Consider the following 20,696-nt stretch of genomic DNA (forward strand, 5'->3'; position numbering starts at 1 on the left):
GTCGGGCTCTGGGCTGATGGCTCAGAGCCTGGAGCCTGTTTCTGATTCTGTGTCTCCCTCTCTCTCTGCCCCTCCCCCGTTCATGCTCTGTCTCTCTCTGTCCCAAAAAAATAAACGTTAAAAAAATTTTTTTAAAAAAATAAACGGGTGAACTTGAGGGCAACGCGAAATGTATCTCGATAAAGCGGTTACATAACCATAAAAACCAAAGCAAACCAGGAAAGAAATACGCCTAATATTGTGATCGCTTCTGCCCGGCATTTCCAGTTTCCTGGGTTTCGCTAATTTTTAACAAGAGACGTTGTTCGTAACTTTTACTTATTTTTTTTTTATTTTTTTTTTCAACGTTTATTTATTTTTGGGACAGAGAGAGACAGAGCATGAACGGGCGAGGGGCAGAGAGAGGGAGACACAGAATCGGAAACAGGCTCCAGGCTCTGAGCCATCAGCCCAGAGCCCGACGCGGGGCTCGAACTCATGGACCGTGAGATCGTGACCTGGTTGAAGTCGGACGCTTAACCGACTGCGCCACCCAGGCGCCCCTATTCGTAACTTCTAAAATGAGAGGAACGTCCAAAAAGCCAACAGTCTCGACAGCGAACCCACCTCCGTGTGCTCTGCCCCTGGGGGCTGGGGGGCCGGCCTGGGGCACGTCTGGGGCACTTCCTCTGCGCGTTCACAGTTGACATTTGACACACCACGAAAATGACCCATGCAAGAAGTGTTGCAACGAAGGACTTGAGTGTTTCCGCAGAGGAGCACAACCATCAGCAAACCTAGAACATTCCCCTCGCCCCGCGAGGCAGCCCGGGCCCCTTTAGCTCTCTGCCCCGCCCCCACCCAGCATGCTTTCAAGGGCACACGTGATGCATCGCGAGGACCAAACGGGGCAGAACGTCTTCCTGGCTATCAAGTCAGCGCGGCCCGCGTCAAGGAAAGGTGTGGGGACCAGGTGGGCGGAAACTCTTCCCTCTGCAGGATTCAGCTGCGCCCTTCCCTGCAGTTGATGGTTAACCCGTCACCATCCTTGACCTCCAACTTCTGCTGGAGCCAAGAGAGCGTGTCAGTAGCCCCCTGGCCCGCAGAGACCTCTCTAGGATCATGTGACTTCAGGCCGAGCTCCTAATGGAGGGGGTGGCTGTCCGTTTCCTCACACGTAAACGGGAACAGTACCACTGACCTTGGGGAGCAGGAAGTGAGCCCTGGTTCCAAGCCGGAAGGCTGGATGTGGCCCCTTGGCTCGGGCTGGTGGGCCCTGTAAAAGTCCCAGCCCAGTCACGGCACACCGCCTTGTCGTCAGTCCGTCCTCTCCTCTGGAGGGGACGGATGCCACCTGCCAGGCCTGTCTTCCTGGGGCTTTCGTGAACAGAACGCGAAATACGGGGAACCGAAGAGGTCCCCGCCTGGCAGACCACAAAACCATTCGCCGACAGAAGACACAACCCAATGCATCTGTAAAAGGCATTTATTCCAAGAATCTAAAATTTGGACAAAGAATATTGAACTGTTTAGAAAAAGCCTACACAGGATTTCGCTGTTTCTTCCTAATACATTAACAACCTAATAATAAGGAAAAAAGAAAGACTTTTTAAAACGACACCACTCCAGTTTGTCTGCAGTTATGGGATTTAAAATATTCCTGTTCTATTGAGGTAAAAGCTGCAAACTTTGGTAAAGTTAGAAAAATTAACAAATCATTCCAAAAAAATACAAAACCAAAAAAGAAAACAAAACAAAACAAAACCAGAAACACAACCAAACCCTAAGTTATAGTTTTCTTGGTACATATACAATAACTACAAAAAAATTTCATTCAGAAAAAAAGTACTTAAAAAAAATTCCCTCTTAGAATTCTCGATCGGGGAGTTGAAGATTCAGTGGAAAGGATGGACAAAAAAGAAATCTCCCCCAAACACTCACCCGCTATCGGGAAGAACAGGTTAACCACAGTTTTAGGATCTCGTTGGCATTTTCGGCAATTCAGTGCTAAAAAGAGAGCCCCACGTTTCCAACAGAAGAAAAGACCCAAAGGCACTTGAACATGGCTTCGAACGTCCGCTTCCGTGGCGCGGCAGACGAGACAGCGGGCACTCGGCCGCCCGCCCAGCCCCGTGCGGAGGTCCGGGGGCGGCGGCTTCGGGGCGACTCCTGTCCGCTCACCCCGGGGGAGGAGGGCTCTGCGTGGGGCGGCTGCCACGTGAAAGCAAACTTGGGGGATGGCTTCGGGGCCGGAGGGGGCTCCTCGCTTCTTGTCACCCTCCCCGTGGGTGACGGTGGGGCCGGCCACCCCCGGGCCGCCAGCAGGCGCTGCCTTGCTGGCTTCTAGGCGGCAGGACGCGCGGTCAGGGAGATGCGCTCGCTTTCAACTTCGGAGGCCGAAGCCACGCACCTTGAAAAAGATTGTTCTGGGCGGCCGGGCGCCTTCTGGCTCGGCGGCGGCGGGAACTTCTGGGAACTTGGCGCCGGGAACACGAGCAGCCTTCGCGCCAAGGCGTTTTGAATTCCATCTTCGGAAAAAATTGTTTGTGTTTGTTGTTCTGCTGATAAACTGCAGGCTTTGTATTTTTCTAAAACCAAAACACAACACTGAGAAGTCCAACTTTCTTTCCTTCTTTCTTCGAGCCGTAATACAAACTCCGGGAAATGTGTAGGTTAAAACAAAACAAAACAAAACAAAACAAAAAACCAGGAAGACGAGGCTTTTTAGGGAGTGGAGGAAAAGCTACCTGTTTAAGTTAAGCCCACTAAAAACAAAAGAGGGGGCCAAGACCCCTGTGACACGTTTTTTTTGTTTTTTTGTTTTTTTTTTTTCCCAAAAAAAACACTACCGGCGAGAAGCGTTTGAGGATCACCGCCCGCTGCCATAGCCGGGGAAGAGCTGGTTGAGGACGGCCTGTAGCGGCTGGTTCACCTGCATGGCATAGCTCCGGCCCAGGTCGTAGCGGCAGGCCGGGCAGCTGAACACCTGCGCCCGGAAGGATCTGTCCAGGCAATCCTGCAAGACAGCGGGGGGTGAGCGGCACCGTCCGAGCCAGCCGCCCGCGTCCCCAGGACGGAGCCAGCGACAATTACCGACGTCTCACAGGGTCCGGAGGCCCCTCCTGACCGTCGGTCTCGCTTTCTACCTCTAGCCTGGCCTCCCCGGGGGGGCTCCTCACGGACTCCAAGCTCGTCCTGGCCTCCAGGCCTCGGTACTGAGGTCGCGCTGCCCCTCAGCTCTGTCCTCTGGCTCTCCTGGTACTCACGCCTCGGCTTGGGCCGCCTCCTCAGAGGGCCCTTCCTTGATGACCCTCGAATGTCAGAAGCGGCCCTCACCCTACCTGTCTTTTTTTTTTTTTTTTTTTTTTTTTTTTTGAGAGAGCACAAGGTGGTGGGGGCAGGGGGTGGGCAGAGAGGGGGAGACAGGATCCGAAGTGGGCTCTGCACGGTCAGCACTGAGCCCGATGCTGGGCTCAAACTCACAAACGTGAGATCAGGATCTGAGCTGAAGCCAGACCCTCCGCCCCCCCCCCGCCCCCGTCTTAAAATGGCACCTTCCACCTTCCGGAAATCATCTTCCACGAATGTCCTTGTGGGACACGGACCAGACAGTCCCCACCAGCACCAAGCACAGGACCCCCACGTGTAGTACGTGCTCCATAAACGTGTGCTGGTGGGGAGACAGGGAGGAAGGGAAGGAAGGATCTCTGGCCCTGAGCCAGATTTCCGTCTGGGTTCCAACTCGATTCTCAACCGAGCGACCGCTGGAGAAGAAAGCCGGGTGGGGAGAGCGGAGCAGCGGACCAGCCTGGGAGAGCCAGTCGCCCGCTCTCACAAGCGGAGCCGCCAGGCACCCGGCCGGGACCCCGCACACAGGGATGCGAGCACTGGTGGGCGTGCACCCCTGACGGATGGCGTCGGGCGCCTGGGGGAAAGGACAAACTCGACACAGGAGAAAGCCTGCTGGTGCCACGGCACATCCGACCGCCGTGCGCAGCCCGTGGCTTCCCGTCTTAGTCGCAAAACTCCCGCATCCTTGCCAGTAAGGTCTACGGCCCTGATTCCGGGGACGAAAAACACGACTAAGATTCGGGTCCACGCTCAAAATTCCGGCCGTGGACTGCTGCGTTGCTCACGACGGCCACAAGATGGAAACACCCCAAGCGTCCATCCGCACGCTGGGATATCATCCAGCCTCAGGGAGGAAGGACGTCCTGCCGCCTGCCGCCGCGTGGACGGACCCGGAGGACACCGTGCGCAGTGACAGGAGCCGGACACAGAAGGACACGTCCCGCGTGACCCCACGCACAGGGGGTCCCCAGAGGAGTCCCGTCCACAGGGACAGAGAGCGGACGGTGGGAGCCAGGGGAGGGGCAGGGGGCAGGGAGTCCGTGTTTCATGGGGAAAGAGTCTCAGTCTGGGGAGGTGGAAAGTTCTGGAGATGGAGGGTGGGGGTGGCTGCATGACAGCGTGGGTGTGCCTGATGTCAGAGAGCTGTGCGCTTGGAGATGGTGAATAAGGCAAGTTTTACATGGTGGGCATTTTACGACAATAAGATAATTTTTCAATCAAGTACCAAAGTTAGGGGCACCTGGGTGGCTCAGTCGGTGGACTGACTTTGTGGCTCAGGTCATGATCTCACGGTTTGTAAGTTCAGGCCCCGCCATCGAGCCCACGTTGGATCCGGGGTCTCCCCCCTCTCTGCCCCTCCCCCGCTTGCTCACGCGCACTCTCTCTCTCTCTCAAAAACGAGTAGATGTCAAAGAAAACAAAATAAACCAAAATCAGATGCTAGGACGTGGGGGCCAAGGCCGCCTTCCTGTAGCACCCCTCCCCCCACCCCCCCCCCCCCCGGCCGAGGCTGAGTTCTTGCCAGGGATCAGCAGCGGGGACAGACCCACGTACCAGCAGCCCGTCCGTCCACGGCACCCGCACCCGCTCCACGGCGAGGCTCGCTGCCAGACCCCCCACCATCCGCTCCTTCTCTGTGGCCTGACCCGGAGCCCACCGCAGCACCTGTCACCTGGAGTCTGAAGGTGTCACTCCATTCCTCTGCACCGAGTCAACTGAGGCTCAGAGGGGCCGGGTGGCTCTCCAAGGCCACACAGCTGGGAGGGGCAGAGCCTTGCTTGGGGCACACGGGGCATCTCTCCCCGGCCACACGGCTGAAGGCACTGATCGGGCCACGAGGCAGGGCAGCGGGGCCCAAGGATGGAAAAGTGAAGGGCCTGACCCGCCACACTGCTTGGCGGTCTGAGCCCCCCCCTGGCATGACAGCTAACACTGAGGCCTGCACAGAGATGGCCCGAAGGCGAGAAAGGAGGCCTGCAACTCAGCCAGCCAGGGCAGGGCGCTCGGGAGGCGGGGACAGCCTGTTCTCAAACTGCCTGCCCGCGCCGCACAGAAGTCCCTACCAAGCGACTCTGACCAGAAGACGCGGCAGAACGACCACACTCACCGGTGCACCCCACCGAGCGACTCTGCCTCCGGGGGACGCTGGGTGGTGTCGGGGACAGCTGTGGCTGTCAGGACTGGGGGTGCCTCGGGGAACCGACTGGGCGGGGCCGGGGATGCCGGTAGGCTCCCCCCCCCCCCCCACAGTGCCTGGGACGCCCCCGCCCACCCTGTCTCAGCCCTTCCCAGGCTCCCCTCCCGCCCACCCTCCTAAGACGGACTACCCTCCGGGCCCACCTCCCACCCCTCGTCCCCTCGAGGCCCCCGCTGCCTGCCCGTCCAGGCTCCTGCCCCTGCCGCTCTGCCTACCTGGGATGCTGCCTCCACTAGGAAGCCCTCCCTCCTGCCCGCCCTTCCCGCCCCGGACCCACAGCCATGGTGGGGGTTGGGGGAGAATGTTCCAGGGGAGGGGGGACCAGAGAACACTCCCAAGGCAGGCAGGCGAGGGCCTGCTGGAGAGACAGGCACAGGGCCCCTATGGCTTCAGGTCACAGGGAGGTGGGCAGCGGCGGCCTAGGTCCCCGGTTTTACTCTGCAGCACGCCGGAGGCACGGGAGGATGAGGTGCAGGGCAGGGGGGTGACGGGAGCCCAGGACAAAGGCCGGGAGGCCACCTGGACAGCCATGACCAGGCCCTGGGCAGCCTGGGCGCCCGGAGCACGTGGCAGCAAAGCCCCCGTGCCAGGGGGTGGCAGCAGGCGCGGGGCAGTGGGAGGTCACGCCGTCCCTTCGACAACTTCCGGCCCGGCCCGCGGCCGCCCCTCTCACCTTGCACACGTTGTGCTGGCACACGGTCGTGATGGGGCGAAACACCAGCTCTTGGCAGCAAATGCACTGGAACGTCTCCTCCACTTTACTCAGGAACTTCTGGAACTGGAGGAAGGAGAGTGTGTGAGCCGAGCCCACCTCTGAGCGGCACGCCCACACAGGGCGGAGGCACCTGTTGCCCGCCCCCGGTCAACACAAGAAAACAGCGGCCCCGAGAGGCCCCGAGTCCGAGGTGGGCTCGTCAGCAGCTGCTTGGGCGTCGGGGTCCACCGCTAGGGGCCGCAGAAGAAGGCCTGTCAACGTGGAGCTCAGAGGCCGGGGGAGGGGGACCAAAGATGGGACAGGCGGGACCGGGACGCCGCAGCAGAGCTGGGAGGGCGGCGGGCAGCCGGGGAGGGGCTGCCCCGGGACGCTGCGAGGAGAAAGGCGACCGGGAGGACGACACACGGCCGGCTGGGTCACGGCCCCCAAGACGCCACATCTGAATCCCAGGACTTGTGGTGTCACCTCGTGAAGCTAATGGGACTTTGCAGACGGGGTTAAGGACGCTGAGACGGGACACTGCCCTGAGTTACCCAGGTGGCCCACGTCATCACAAGGGTCCCTGTGAGAGGGAGGCGGAGCCCGGAGCGACGTGCGGGGCCCAAGGATGCGGGCCCAAGGATGCGACACTTGCAGACGCCGGGGAAGCACGGGAAATGGGTCCGGCCCTGGAGCTTCTGGAAGGAGCCGGCCCTGCCCGCACCTGGCTTTGGCCCCTAGGCACTCATCCGGGCTTCTGCCCTCCAGAACTGCGAGAGAATGAGGGTTTGTGTTGCCATGAGCTCCCAAGTCCGTGGTCATTCGTCACGGCTGCTGCAGGAGTCCTGAGCAGGAGCACTGCGGGGGAAGATCCTCACGGCCGAGGGACCGTGAGGGCGAAGGCCCCGAGACAGGATGACCGGGACCAATAGCCGGGGTGGCTCAGTCGGTGAAACACCTGGCTCCCGCTCACAATCTCACGGTTCGTGAGCTCAACCCCCACATCGAGCTCTGCACTGACAGCGTGGAGTCTGCGTGGGATTCTCTCTTTCACGGTCTCCCTGTCCTTCGTCTGCTCGCTCACTCTCTCCCCAAACAAAGAAACTCAAAAAAGCAAAACAAACGAAAAGAGGACATCAGAGTCGACAGGCAGGCCCTGAGCATACATAATGGACTCTGGAGAGCGAGGCACGGGCCGCGGTCAGGGGCCACTGGGCTGCTCACTTTCAGTGACCCGTCCACGTCATTTACTACGCTCAGAGCAAGAGGACCGAAAAAAGACAGGCCTGGTTTGGCGGTTCCTTAGAAAGCCGAGCACAGACTGACCTGACGATCCGGCGCCTGGGACTACGCCCGAGAGGGGAAAGCTGGGGACGTGCCCCCTCGGCGGGGGCGTATTTTCTGTGCAGGGACAGAAGCCAGACACAGAAAGAATATGCCGCGTGACCCCACGCACAGGGGGTCCCTAGAGGAATCCTGTCCACAGAGAGAGAATAGATGGTGGGAGCCGGGGGTGGGGGGCGGGGGAGTCAGCACTTCATGGGAATAGAGGCTCAGTCTGGGGAGATGGAAAGTTCTGGAGACGGGTGGCGGGGGCGGCTGCACGACAGCGTGCATGTGCCTGAGGCCGCTGAGCCGTGCGCTGAACGCAGTGATGATGCTGAACTATCTCTACCCGTCGCGGAAACAAGGGTGAGGGGAGAGGCCACCCAGGCCGGGAGGGCGGGGGGGGGGGGGGCGGTGGGCGGGGGGGGGGGTGGCGCTCACCGGCCCGTCTTTGAGCGACTTCAGGATCTCGCTCCACAGCTTAGTGTTGTTCTCGTCCTCCTTGATGAGGCTGCTCTGCTGGGCCGTGAGGCTATAGGGCTCCACCTTGCTTTTCTTAGGTGTCCCTCGCGGGGACCCAGCACCAGCCTTGCCCCCTGCCGGCACAGAGCGGAGTGGGTGAGGGCGGGCGGCTGAGCGCGCACGTGGGCGCCGCCCGCAGAGACACCTACCTCCGGACTTGCACTTCCGCTTGCCCTTGCCCTTCTTGGGGGAGGTGAAGCCCCCCTCCTCGTCCTCGTCCTCGTCCTCGTCCTCCTCCTTGGCCTCCCTCTTGCTGTTCTCCTTCTCCTTCTCCCTCCTGGCCCGGGCTTCCAGGTAGCCTTCCGGGTACTGCAAGGGGTCAAGTCGGGCGGTGAGAAGCACAGGGTCCGGGGACCGGGGGCCGCCCCGGCCGGCGCCCTTTCTGCCACCTCACCCCATCGACATTCCGTCCCCGGTCCCCGCTCTGGCCTCCAAGCCTTGGACTCCCTCTCCCGGCTCAGCCTCCAGGGAGCCTCGGGCAAACGCACCTCCAACTGTCCAACTTCTCAGGAATAAGAGGGCTGAGGGAGCAGCGTGGCCCTGACGGGGTGGAGGGGAAGCGGTCGGACGAGGGGACGCCTGGAAAACGCTGCGCAGCAGCTCCAGCAAGTGAGCGTCTAATTATCACCCTCGCTATTTACTTTTGTTAAATGTTTATTTCTTTTTGAGAGAGAGAGAGCGTGCAAGCAAGTGGGAGAGGGACAAAGAGAGAGAGCACACACGAGCAAGCGGGGGAGGGGCAGAGCAAGGGAGGATTCAAAGCAGGCTCCACACTGAGGACGCGGGGCTCGAACCCAAGAACCGTGGGATAATGACCCGAACAGAAGTTGGACGCTCGGCCAGCTGAGCCACCCAGGCACCCCTATTTCATTCAGAGGTGGGCAAACTCCTCCCCTCCCCAGGCACCAGGCAGGATTTCTGCCTTCGGAGCCCCGCTGAGGCCCCGGAACGAAAGGGGGCGCCCCGGGAGAACTTCATTTACAAACAAGTGTCCTCAAGGCCCTTGCTCGCCAACCCAATTTAGAGGAGTCTGGGGCTCCTCTGGGGTCTGACAGGCATTACTGAGTTAGAACCCCATCTCCAAGGCACCTCCAGTCCCGTGGGACTTTCTGGGGTTTCATCAAGAGATCGACAAGCTTCTTTAGGAACACAATCGTTAAGTCGTGAATATTCCGGGAGCTGGTGTTCCCGTCGTCCCCTGGCTGTTTCCCTCTCCCGTTCCTTAGCCTCTGAAATTCTCCGAGGTACAAACATCATGTTCAGAAGACGACTCTTTGGTGACCCTCGGCGGGGGGGGGTATCTGATTCTCAGTGGCAATTAAGATTCCTTAAATAGTCCCACACCGACTTATCAGCTGTAGAGACTCGCCGTAATGAACAGAAAAGCCATAATTATGGTGCAGCAAAGGCGCGCCCCGCACCGGGTGAGCCCTGGGAGATGGGATCGGGAGGTGGGCGCCCCGGCCGCGGGGCGGAGGTGAGCGAGTGCTCGGAGGGCGTACCCCTCCCCACGTCACACCGGTTTTGTGGGTTTGCCCGGAGGCGCCGTGGAGCCTGGCGAAAAGGAGGAAACCGGATTCCGCGCAGATTTCACACAAACCCCTCTCGGAACACAGCTCTCACAAGGAAGTGTGGTTCTCCACCCTCGAACCACGAACACAAACACCACCCGCCCACCCCCAAAATCCACGGGCTGAACGATCCAAAGGGTACAGCCCGCGAGGTGCAACCAGGTGCCCAGAAATCACTTAAGATCACAGGAACCTGGGGGAGCTTCCGGCCGGGAAGGCGGGCCCCCCCTGGCCGGGCCCTCGCTGCCCAAACCTCCCTGAGGCAGGCTCTGCCCCGATCCCCAGCGACCGGCCGGGAAGACGAGGCACGTCGCGGGGCAGCTCCTGGCTCCGCGGGCATCAGGCCAGAGGAGTCCAGAGCGGGGCTCCCAGGCGGGAGACGGCAGGCCCGGCCTGGACGCACCTGCATGGTCAGCCCCAGCTTCTTGATCCGGTCCTTCCCCTCCTTCGTCCAGGGACCAGGTTCCGCATCGTCCCGCCGGAGCAGGTAGCGCCACACCAGGAAGCCGGACTTGCCCTTCTCCGGCCAGTACCTCACGACCTGCGGGAGGCGGCCGGCGTCAGCAACGTGTGGGGTCTGGGGCCGCACGGGGCCGGCGGGGGCAGGCGGGGCCGCTCACCTTGTAGATGCCGTCGTACCGGTTGCCCTCGGCGGGGGCGTACTTGCTGTGCTTCCGACCCTTGACGTTCCGCACGACCCGCACCGGCTTCCCCGACCGCCAGTCCTTGGCCTCGGCCCCTTTGCGGTCGTTGATGGGGGCGCTGCAGTTCAGGGCCAGCGCCCTGGTCGGGGGGGGGAGAGCGAGGCCCCGTGAGGGAGAGGCCAGCTGGTGTCCCCCAGAAAGAGAGGCTCACGCTCTCGCCACTAGGGCGCGGGCCTGACCTTCTCTGGAAAGAGGGTGTGGCAGATGGGGGTCAGGTTCAAAAGAGATCAGAGCGGGCTAGTGTGGCCCTGACTGTCCTTATGGGAAAAGGGTATGGGGGCGGGGGGGTGTCTGGGTGGCTCAGTCGGTTCAGCATCCGACTCTTGGTCTCAGCTCAAGGTCACGAATGATCTCGGGGTTCGCGAGGTCGAGCCCCGGGTCCGGCTCTGGGCTGAGCGTGCAGAGCCCCACTTGGGATTCGGTCTCTCTCTGTCTCTCCGCCCCTCCCCCGCTTGCTGTCTCTCTCAAAAGAAGTTTTAAAAGCTTTAAAAACATTAGTTAAAAAAAAAAGGAACGGGGCGCCTGGGTGGCGCAGTCGGTTAAGCATCCGACTTCAGCCAGGTCACGATCTCGCGGTTCGTGAGTTCGAGCCCCGCGTCGGGCTCTGGGCTGATGGCTCAGAGCCTGGAGCCTGTTTCCGATTCTGTGTCTCCCTCCCTCTCTGCCCCTCCCCCACTCATGCTCTGTCTCTCTCTGTCCCAAAAATAAATAAACGTTGAAAAAAAAAAAATTAAAAAAAAAAAAGGAACAAGGAACAGAGGCACGGCACCTGGGGGAGAAACCCACGTGAAGGAGGCAAAGGCTGGAGGGACGCACCCACGAGCCACGGGACGCCAGAGACCGCCGGCGGCTGCCAGCAGCTGGAAGGGGGGGGGGATGCTCCCCCACAGGCTTCATAGGAAGCACAGCCCCGCCAACCCCGGGATTTCAGGGTCTGGGCTCCAGAATTACGCAAGAATGAATTCCTGTTGTTTTACGAACCACCCGCTCGTGGTGTTTTATGACAGGAGGAGCCACAGGACACGAACACACCACGCGGAGGTGTGCGAACCCACGTGGGGCTGGGAGGCCCATCCCACCGAGGGGCACGGAGGCCCCGGGACAGGCAGACGGGGGGTCAGGCTCAGCACAGACGCACTGGCAGCGTCTTCGTGGCTCAGAAGGAGAGACGAGCTGCTGTGGACACACGCTTCCCGAGGATGACTACAGACACGTGGGTCCAGCTCTTGTCCCGAAAGTGAGCTCAGGGCAGTCCCCGCATCGTCCAGGCTTTCCTGAACACGGGCCCCCAACAGCCACTGAAACTAAGATACTCCACTAGACAAATAACTGTGTAACAAAGCACGCCCCCCCCCCCCCCCGTATTTAGTTGCTTGTTCTGCGATTTTGTTTACTTACTTAAGTTTATTTATCTGAGAGAGAGGGGGAGAGGGGGAGAAAGCGCACGCGCACGAGCAGGGGAGGGACAGAGAGGATCCCCAGCAGGCTCCGCATCACCAGCGCAGAGCCCAACTCGGGGCTCGAACCCACCAACCTCGAGATCGTGACCTGAGCTGAAATTGGATGCTTCACCGAATGAGCCACCCAGGCCCCCTGAATTCTGCGATTTTAGACAACGGTATGATAAATATCACTACGTATAGAGGTGCAGGGGGGAGGGGAGGGGCTCAGTCGGCTAGGTATCTGACTCTTGATTTCGGCTTAGGTCATGATCTTGCGGTTCGTGAATTCAAGCCCCACATCGGGCTCTGCACTGACATCACGAAGCCTGCTTGGAGTTCTGTCTCCCCCTCTCCACCCCATCCCCACTCATGCACGCGTGCACGCTCTCTCTCCCCAAAAAATAAACTTTAAAAATAAAATCTTAAAAATATACACAGGTCACTACACATAAGATTTTCATGCTCTCGTGTCTCACAAACACACTTCCGAAGTAGAATTACGCGGTCACAGATAAGAACGTTTTCAAGGCTCTCTATACATATAGATAACTTTCCGAGAAGGTGGCACCCACCTGTGTTTCTTTTTTCTTTTATTTTTGAGAGAGCGCAAGTGAGCGAGGGGCAGAGAGAGAGACAGAGAGAGAGGGAGGGAAGGAGAATCCCAAAGCAGGGCTTAAGTTCACCCAATATGGGGCTCGAACTCACGAACCCTGAGACCATGACCTGAGCCAAAGTCAGATGCTTAACCAACAGAGCCACCCCAGGCGCCCCCGCATCTGTATTTCTACCAACGGTGGAACACTAGTCTAGGTCTTGACATTTCTCAACATTTTAGAGGTTTTGGCCAATTTTACAGGGGAAAAAAACAGGAGTTTACCATCGCTTCAATCTGTATTCTCTGATTACCAACACGGAGTAAGCTTCCGTGGTCATTAAGGATGTGCGTTTCCTTTGTGAACGATCTGTGTGTCTTTTGCTATTCCCTATTAGTTTTTCTTATTGATCTGCAACAGCTCTTTATATACGAGAACACAGCCATCACGTACCATGTCCGTAGCAGACTTGTCCCCCAAATAGTCATCTGCCTTTTCATTCTACATATGGGTTTTATTGATGCAATGTGTAACATTTAGGTCATCGCATCTCTTGTCATTTTCTCGGTTTCAAGATGCTTTTTGTGCTTATAAGATCCGTTGCCAATCTGCAGTGCGGGGTCGGCAATCACTGGCCCGCCACTTGGTTCTGCAGATAAAGTTTTGCTGAAACACAACCGTGCTTATTCATTTACGTGGGCTCTGAGGCTGCTTTTGTGCCACGATGACAGCACTGAATGGTTACAACAGAGACCATGCGGCCCACAAAGCCAAAAATATCCATAACCTGGCCTTTTAGGGAAAAAGTTTGCTTTAACACATCTGAAGGACTTTAGCAAAAGGAAGGTAAAAAAAAATGGATGTTCGTCATCCCTACGTTCTACCACTGTTTCTTTTTTTTAAATGGCAGACTTTTTTTAATGTTTACTTTTGAGAGAGAGAGAGAGAGCACACGTGAGCAGGGGAGGGGCAGAGAGGGAGGGAGACAGGACCCGAAGCAGGCTCTGTGCTGACAGCACAGAGCCCGACTGAGGCGGGGCTAGAACTCACGAACCGCGAGATCATGACCTGAGTTGAGGTTGGACACTTAACCCACTGAGCCACCCAGGCGCCCCTCCACCGCACTCTTAATGGGACTCTAACTTCCTGGACAGGACACCCCAAAACAGAACCAACCCCACCCCTGTGCAGCTGCCACAGGACGAGGCAGAGGCACGGCTGCAGAAGAAATAAGAAAACCCGCTTCGGCAAACCTGTTGGTGTTGGTGAGCTTCTGATCACAAGACTGCTCCGCGGTCCGCTTGTTGCCAGAAAGATCTCGACCACCGCTGCCCGTGTACGTGAAAGAATTCCCGTGGTCCTGAAACAGAGAAGGACAGGCTGAGCCCTCCACACACAGGAGCACAGACTCCACCGAAAACAAACCCACACACGCCCGTTAGGATGTCAACAGAGACACGGAACGTGACAAGTGCAGACAAGGACGTGGACAAATCGGGACGCCGTGAGGGACAAGTAAGAACGCAAACTGGCACAGCCACGATGGAAAATGGTACGAAGGTTCCTTGAAAAGTTAAACAAAACTGCCATACAAAGCGGCAGGTCCCACTTCTGGGTCTACGCCCCAAAGAATTGAAAACGGGGCCTTGAGAAGGTGTTTGCACACCCACGCTCAGGGAAGCATGGTCCACAATAGCTAAACGTGCAAACAACCCCGGCGTCCGTTGGTGGATGAACGATTAACAGTGTGTCCATCCACACGCTGGAGGATTACCCAGCCTCAGGAAGGACGTCCTGCCGCCTGCCACCGCGTGGACGGACCCGGAGGACACCGTGCGCAGTGACAGGAGCCGGACAGAGAAGGACACGTCCCGCATGACCCCATGCACAGGGGGTCCCCAGAGTAGTCCCATCCACAGACTCAGAGAGTGGATGGTGGGAGCCAGCGGGGGGAGTCCGTGCTTCATGGGGACAGAGTCCCAGATTGGGACATGGAAGGATCTGGAGACAGATGGCAGGGGAGGCTGTAGAAAAGCGTGCGTGTGCCTGATGCCGTTGAGCTGTGCGCTTAGAGATGGTGACGATGATGAATTTTATGTGCATTTCCCACAGTTTTGTTTTATAACTCCAGACCATCTCCCCCCCACTCACCACGTCGTCCTCGTATCCCCCGGCCAGGACCAGGGAGTAAGCCCCGTCGTTGCTCCGGCCGTGGATGCCCGCCACGTGAGGTCGATGGACCCCCGACTCGCTGACCTACAATGATCACCGAGAAATAAGTGGAGCCCTCGGGACTGGCTGCAACAGAAACACTCAACCCCACAGCCCTGGCTCCCTCCCACTTTCAAAGCCAGCGGCGGGACTCTTCTGCCAAAGGCGTCATCACCCCTGTTACAAGAGCCCCTCCCCCAGACACCCCGAGTCTGAGCCACACCCTGGAAGGAACCGGCCTGAAGCCCAGCCCTGCCGCCTTCCCTCGGGGTGGCCCTCGCCCAGGAGCGGGGGCCTCTGAGGCCCCAGAGCCCAGGAAGTCGGGGGTACCTGGACTCTGAACCTCCACATGGTGCCCACGGGGATCCCCGGGATGGGTCCGTAGTGGTTGGACGGGACGATGGTGCACTCCTTGGTACGGCCCACGCACGCCATGCCCTGTCCGTCCGTCCGTCCGGAAACAGAGGCAAGAGCAGTTTGAGCGCCGGCGGGCCAGGAAGGGCGGCAGGGGGCGGGGCGCGGGGGCGGGGCTCAGTGGTGCGGGGGCGGAGCCGGGGCGCGGGGGCGGGGACAGGGCGCGGGGGCGGGGCCGCCTCACCTTGCCCCAGTCCCGCTGGGAGGAGGACGTGGCCGATGCCATCTTCGCCTTCTTCTTGCTCTCTTTCAGCTTCTCCCCGGCCAGCACCACCTCGCTGGCGTCGTTCCGACACTCGGGGCAATACCTGCGACGGCAGGGGCGTCACCTCCGGCCCGCGCCCGGCCCCTCCCTCGGGCCCCACACCGCAGACTCCCTGCCTTCCTGCGCTGGGGGAGGGGGGGCGTTTCCATTTCGATGGACGCCGGCGCGTTAAACGAGAAGCCCAGCTCACGCGTGGCGAGCGACCCCACCGGGCAGGGCAGGGTAGGGCGAGAACGTTCCCCTCGCCCCGGAACGTTCTACTGGACGGCAGACGCTCGTCCCTCCCCCACGGGAATTCCCCGGGCCTCCCGACGAGGTCGGCAAATCCGACTGGGATACGGGACACACACGGGGACGCTCGACGGGCACCTGCTCGCGGCCGCGGACTCGGTTTCCCCACCCCGGCGAGGGCGCTCGGTTTCCCCACCCCGGCGAGGGCGAGGTGTGCGAACGACAGCCACGAGGAGCGGCGGCAACGAGCCCGAACAGGTTGGAGGGGGGGGGGGGTCCCCGGCCCGGAGCCGAGCCCGTCGCCACCGACCGCCCCGTCCGCGTCGACGCGAGCGTGGTGGCCGAGAGGCCGCGCTTCAGACGTGCCGTGACGCTGCCCCCCCCGCCCCAGCCCCGGCCCGCCCGCTCACCACTCGTCCTCCTTGGGGATGCTGCTGAGGGGCGGGCGCAGGCAGTAGGTGTGGAAGGCCATGTCGCACTCGTCGCACATGAGCTGCTTGTCCGGGTCCTGCTTGCCCCCGCACAGGTGGCAGGCGCACACGCGGCAGGCCTTGTTCTCGTCGTCTCTGCAGTGCCTGCAGGAGGGCCCGCTCTTCCCTGCGCACGGGACGGCGGGCTCAGCGCGGGCGGCGCCAGCCGGGCACGGTCGGGACGGGAGCCGCCCCCCACCCCACGCCCGACGCGGAACACACGGTGGGGCGGGACCCGAACGCACTTCTCATCGGGTTTTCCACCACGGGGCTCCCCTCGCCCGGGCGCTCGATCTTGAACACCTCGTCCACGAAGATGATCCGACAGTCATTGAGAGAATCGTCCCTGCGACGCAGAAGCCGTTAGTTAGACCGTTCCAGCTGGCCGACCCGCCCCGGGGGCCTCGGCGGGGACCCTGCCACCTAACGCGGCTCGCAGAGCGCACGGGCAGCTCTGGTCCGAATGCTACGGGGGCCGCGAGCGTCCACGGAGCTCCTCCCCTCGCCAGGTCAAGTCCTACTGGCTCAGAAACCAGACGAAAACGACACGCACACCGGGGTTTCACCACGTGATGCGTCTGAGAGAATAATGTCTAACCTTGCGGCAGGCAAGACCGATGGAATTAGGCATACAAAACCTACAGGTAAAGTCTGATTCAATTTCCTGATCTCAGACTATGAAAACTCTGATAGCTTAAAGGGACCCCCAGTGAGGGGCGCCAGGGTGGTTTAGTTAAGCGTCTGGCTCTTTTATTTTTTTTCCAGAGACAGAGCAGGAGCAGGGGAGGGGCAGAGAGAGAGGGAGACACAGAATCCGAAGCGGGCTCCAGGCTCTGAGCTGTCAGCACAGAGCCCGAGGCAGGGCTCGAACCCACAAGCTGTGAGATCATGCCCTGAACCAAAGTCAGATGCTCAACCGGTTGAGCCACCCAGGCGTCCCCAAGCGTCCCAGTCTTGATTCCAGTTCATGTCATAATCTCACGGTTCTCAAGATCAAACATCAGGCTCCACGCTCAAAATGAAACACACATTTAAAAGAAAACAATGACCTCCAGGCATCAATCCAACAACTCCATCAACAACGTCCCCAATGGCAACCGAATGTGGTCACCAACATGGGCCACCTGTGGAATTCTACCTTTGCTAACAACCATCCTGGAAAAGTAAAAACGGATGGAACTTGGGGTGCCTGGGGCCTCAGTTGGTTAAGCATCTCACTTTGGCTCAGGTCAGGAGCCTGTGGTTCATGAGTTCAAGCCCTGCATCCGGCTCTGTGCCGACAGTACAGAGCCTGCTTGGGATTCTCTCTCTCCCTCTCTCTCTGCCCCTCCCCCACTTGCACTCTTTCTCTCAAAATAATAAATATATAAGCTTTAAACAACAACAACAACAACAACGAACCGGGGGCATCTTGGTGGCTCAGTTGGTTGAGCGTCCAACTTCGGCTCAGGTCATGATCTCGTGGTTCACGAGTTCAAGCCCCACATTGGGCTCCGTGCCGACAGCTCAGAGCTGGAGTCTGCTTTGGATTCTGTCTCCCTCTCTCCGCCCCTCCCCCGCTCATGCTCTGTCTCTCTCTCAAAAATAAATAAACATTAAAAAAAAAAAAAAAAAAAAAGCAAGGGGTGCCTGGGTGGCTCAGTCGGTTGAGCATCTGACTTTGGTTCAGGGCATGATCTCTCTATCCGTGGGTTCAAGCCCCACGTCAGGCTCTGTGCTGACAGATCGGAGCCTGGAGCTGCTTCGGATTCTGTGTCTCCCTCTCTCTCTGTCCTTCCCCTGCTCGTACTGTCTCTCTCTGTCTCTCAAAAAACGAATAAATGTTAAAAAAAAAAAATTTTTTTTTTAAAGCAACGGAATTGATGGGAATGCGTTCCATGTAACCCAACGTACACAGAATATTATTTCAACCCGTGAGGACCGTTACGGCACTGTTAACAAGCTACTTGGTGTTCTTTTCCAGCACGAAGTCCTGACGCCCCGTGTGTGTCTCACACTCCCGGCACGTCTCAGCTCGTGCTGGCCACGTTTTGGTGCTCGACAGCACGAGTGGCCACAGACACGGCCCTGGGCCACATAGGCCCAGGTCGCCCCACCAGTTCACAGGAGGCCCGGGGGAAAAGGCGCGTAGGAGGTGGCGCTGGGAGATGCGCAAGGCAAAACCCCGCTGCGGGGATGCTTTGGCACAAACAACCCGGCTTCTGCAACAGAGAGCCCGGCCAGGAAAGGGGGACAGCAAAGGACCGGAGACTGAAAGGGAACGGCAGCTTGAACGATACACGGCAACCTAACCGAAGCCCACGCACGTTACACAGATCCCGACCAAACGGATGGCCGAGGAAAAAAAGGGGACATAGCTGGAAGACGGACCAACGACCGAACACGTTACTCAGAAATTAGGACCGGGGCGCCGGGCTGGCTCAGGCGGTGGAGCATGTGACCCTCGATCTTGGGGTCGTGGGCTCGAGCCCCGCGTTAGGCATAGAGGCCAGTTAACGTGAATCAGTTAAAAAGTGAAAAAAAATTGCGATTCATCTTTGCGTTGTGATGATACTGTTACAACTAAGTTTCTTAGGAAGAGTCACCTTACGGAAGTAACCCGCCAAGAGACGCATGGATGCGACGGCTCAACGCCTGGGCGTTACCTCACTACGCTGGGGGCAGTGGCATTGTCAGAGGAAGGTAAGTGACAAGAATCCATTGCTAGTGGACACTCCCTTGCAGGAAGGTGAAGGAAGTTCCTCCGACAGGTAGGATATTATACAGGAAGGCATCTGAGGAACACAAGGAGGAGAGAAAAACAGAAAGGGCACAAGTGTGGGCACATACGACAGATTAGCCTCCGTGCGCGTCCTCAAGGCCATAGGGGAGGACTGAAACACAGATCCTGACACCGTCCGCTTCTCGGGGACTATGAAGGGACAGAAACGAAGACAGGTTTCCACTCTTCACCCCAAGTGGCAAAAGTGACCACCAGTATGTCACGTGTTTACAGTGAAATCCAGAGAAACCACTAGGAAAACCACGCACAGCGATACACTCGGGAGACCACATGCAAATCTGCACAGAATCCTGTAACACGTTTTAAGTGACCCACGGGAAACGGAGGACACAGAGGGAACAAAGTCCCAGCACAGCATGATTACCGGAAGCGTGAATAGTCTAAACGTGCCAATTAAGAGGCAAGATGGCAAAGTGGATTAAAAAACAACCCAGTTGTAACCTGTGTATGGGAACGTCGCTTCCAATTCAACCACATTGGTTGAAAAGTCAAAGGGAAGAAAAGGACACAGCATGCAAATGGTAACTTGCAAAAGCCAAGCAGGTATGTCATACCCTCCCCGCGGAGCCAGGAAAACTAACACAACGGAAAGATCTTTGACCAGGAGGACGGAACTGCCCTAAAGGTGTGTGCACCAGACAAGAGCCTCCCAACTGTGCAAGAGAGGCAGACACACCCCACAGCGAGAGCAGGCCTTCGGGCCTTCTGGTCGCAGGGCCGCACGGGGCACCTGACGGAGAACCAGACAGACAAGCAGCAAGGATCAGTAGTGAGCACCACCAGAGAACAGACTCTCACAGACTTAAGAGGACATTCTGCCCACCAACAGAATATACTTTTTTTTAAGGAACCCCAGAATATTCACCAAGTTAGACCCTCCCTAGCAGGGGCCATAAAACAAACCTCAACATATTTGGAAGTGAAATCACACAGAGTATGTTTTCTGACCACAATAAAGTCCAGTTAGAAATCAGCAACAGAAGGACAGCTCAAAAGTCTCTGAATACCTGGGAATGAAACTCAATACTTCTAAAGAAGCCAGGAGCCAAAGGGGGAGTCTCAAAGGAAATAAAAAAAAAAAAAAAATTTGAATGGTGAAAAGAAAAAACACAACATAGCAAAATATGTGGAAAGCAGTTAAGGCAGTGCTCAGAGGGAAACGTATAGCACTGAGTGCTGATGTTAGGAAAGAAAACGGCTCAGATCAATAGTGTAAGTTGCTACCTCAAGAAACTAGAAAAGGAAGAGAACCCAAAGAAAGAAGAAGGAAGCAAATTTAAAAGATGAAAGCAGTAATCAATGACATTGAAAACAAGAAAACATAGGGGCGCCCGGGTGGCTCAGTCGGTTAAGCGCCCGACTTCAGCTCAGGTCACGATCTGGGGTGGGTTCAAGCCCGACGTCAAGCTCTGTGCTCACAGCTCAGAGCCTGGAACCTGCTTCTGATTCTGTGTCTGCCTCTCTCTCTGCCCCTCCCCTGCTCACGCTCCCTCTCCCTCTTTCTCTCTCAAAAACAAACATTAAAAAAAAGAAAACAAGAAAACAGAGACCAGCAATGAAATAACACACTGGTTCTTTGTTAGTAATGACATAGCTGCAGCCTGGCCTGAGCCCCAGGACCTTGCTCCTAAATGCCAGCATCAGCCTCTGCCCTGGTGTCCCTGCTCCCACACTGCCCCCTACGGTCCATTCCCCTCTCGGCCACCAGAGCTAGGATTCTTAACTGTAGGTGAAAGCGTGTCACTCCTGTGCTTAAACGCTCCAATGGCTGGCCACAACAGACAATGAACACCAGTTCCGTACCTCTCCATGATGCCTGGAGGCTCCCACAGTCTTGGTTCCTCCCACCTTCTTTCCCTCCACTCCACCCCACTGGCTTTCTCCCCAGACTACAAATGCGCCAGGTATGGCCCTGCCCCAGGACCTTTGCACTTGTCGTGCCTG

At 58.1% G+C, this 20,696-nt stretch overlaps 1 protein-coding gene across 1 annotated transcript in view; it reads right to left on the minus strand.

Annotated features, from left to right (window-relative positions):
* Positions 1–1,447: 1,447 nt before the first annotated feature.
* UHRF1 (ubiquitin like with PHD and ring finger domains 1) overlaps positions 1,448–20,696 on the minus strand; it is a 33,422-nt gene continuing 14,173 nt past the window's right edge. The window contains exons 5-16 of the mRNA XM_086699405.1: positions 16,216–16,316; positions 15,911–16,097; positions 15,189–15,312; positions 14,921–15,028; positions 14,531–14,635; positions 13,633–13,739; positions 10,261–10,423; positions 10,044–10,181; positions 8,219–8,378; positions 7,989–8,143; positions 6,201–6,305; positions 1,448–2,995 (exon numbers count right to left, since the gene is read on the minus strand). Coding sequence (XP_086555531.1) covers positions 2,849–2,995; positions 6,201–6,305; positions 7,989–8,143; positions 8,219–8,378; positions 10,044–10,181; positions 10,261–10,423; positions 13,633–13,739; positions 14,531–14,635; positions 14,921–15,028; positions 15,189–15,312; positions 15,911–16,097; positions 16,216–16,316 — 1,600 coding nt within the window. The 3' untranslated portion in view covers positions 1,448–2,848. The remainder of the gene's footprint in view (positions 2,996–6,200; positions 6,306–7,988; positions 8,144–8,218; positions 8,379–10,043; positions 10,182–10,260; positions 10,424–13,632; positions 13,740–14,530; positions 14,636–14,920; positions 15,029–15,188; positions 15,313–15,910; positions 16,098–16,215; positions 16,317–20,696) is intronic.

Source organism: Puma concolor, chromosome A2 (genome assembly GCF_028749965.1).
Source record: "Puma concolor isolate L17-30 chromosome A2, mPumCon1.1.hap2, whole genome shotgun sequence".
Lineage (NCBI taxonomy): Eukaryota > Metazoa > Chordata > Mammalia > Carnivora > Felidae > Puma > Puma concolor.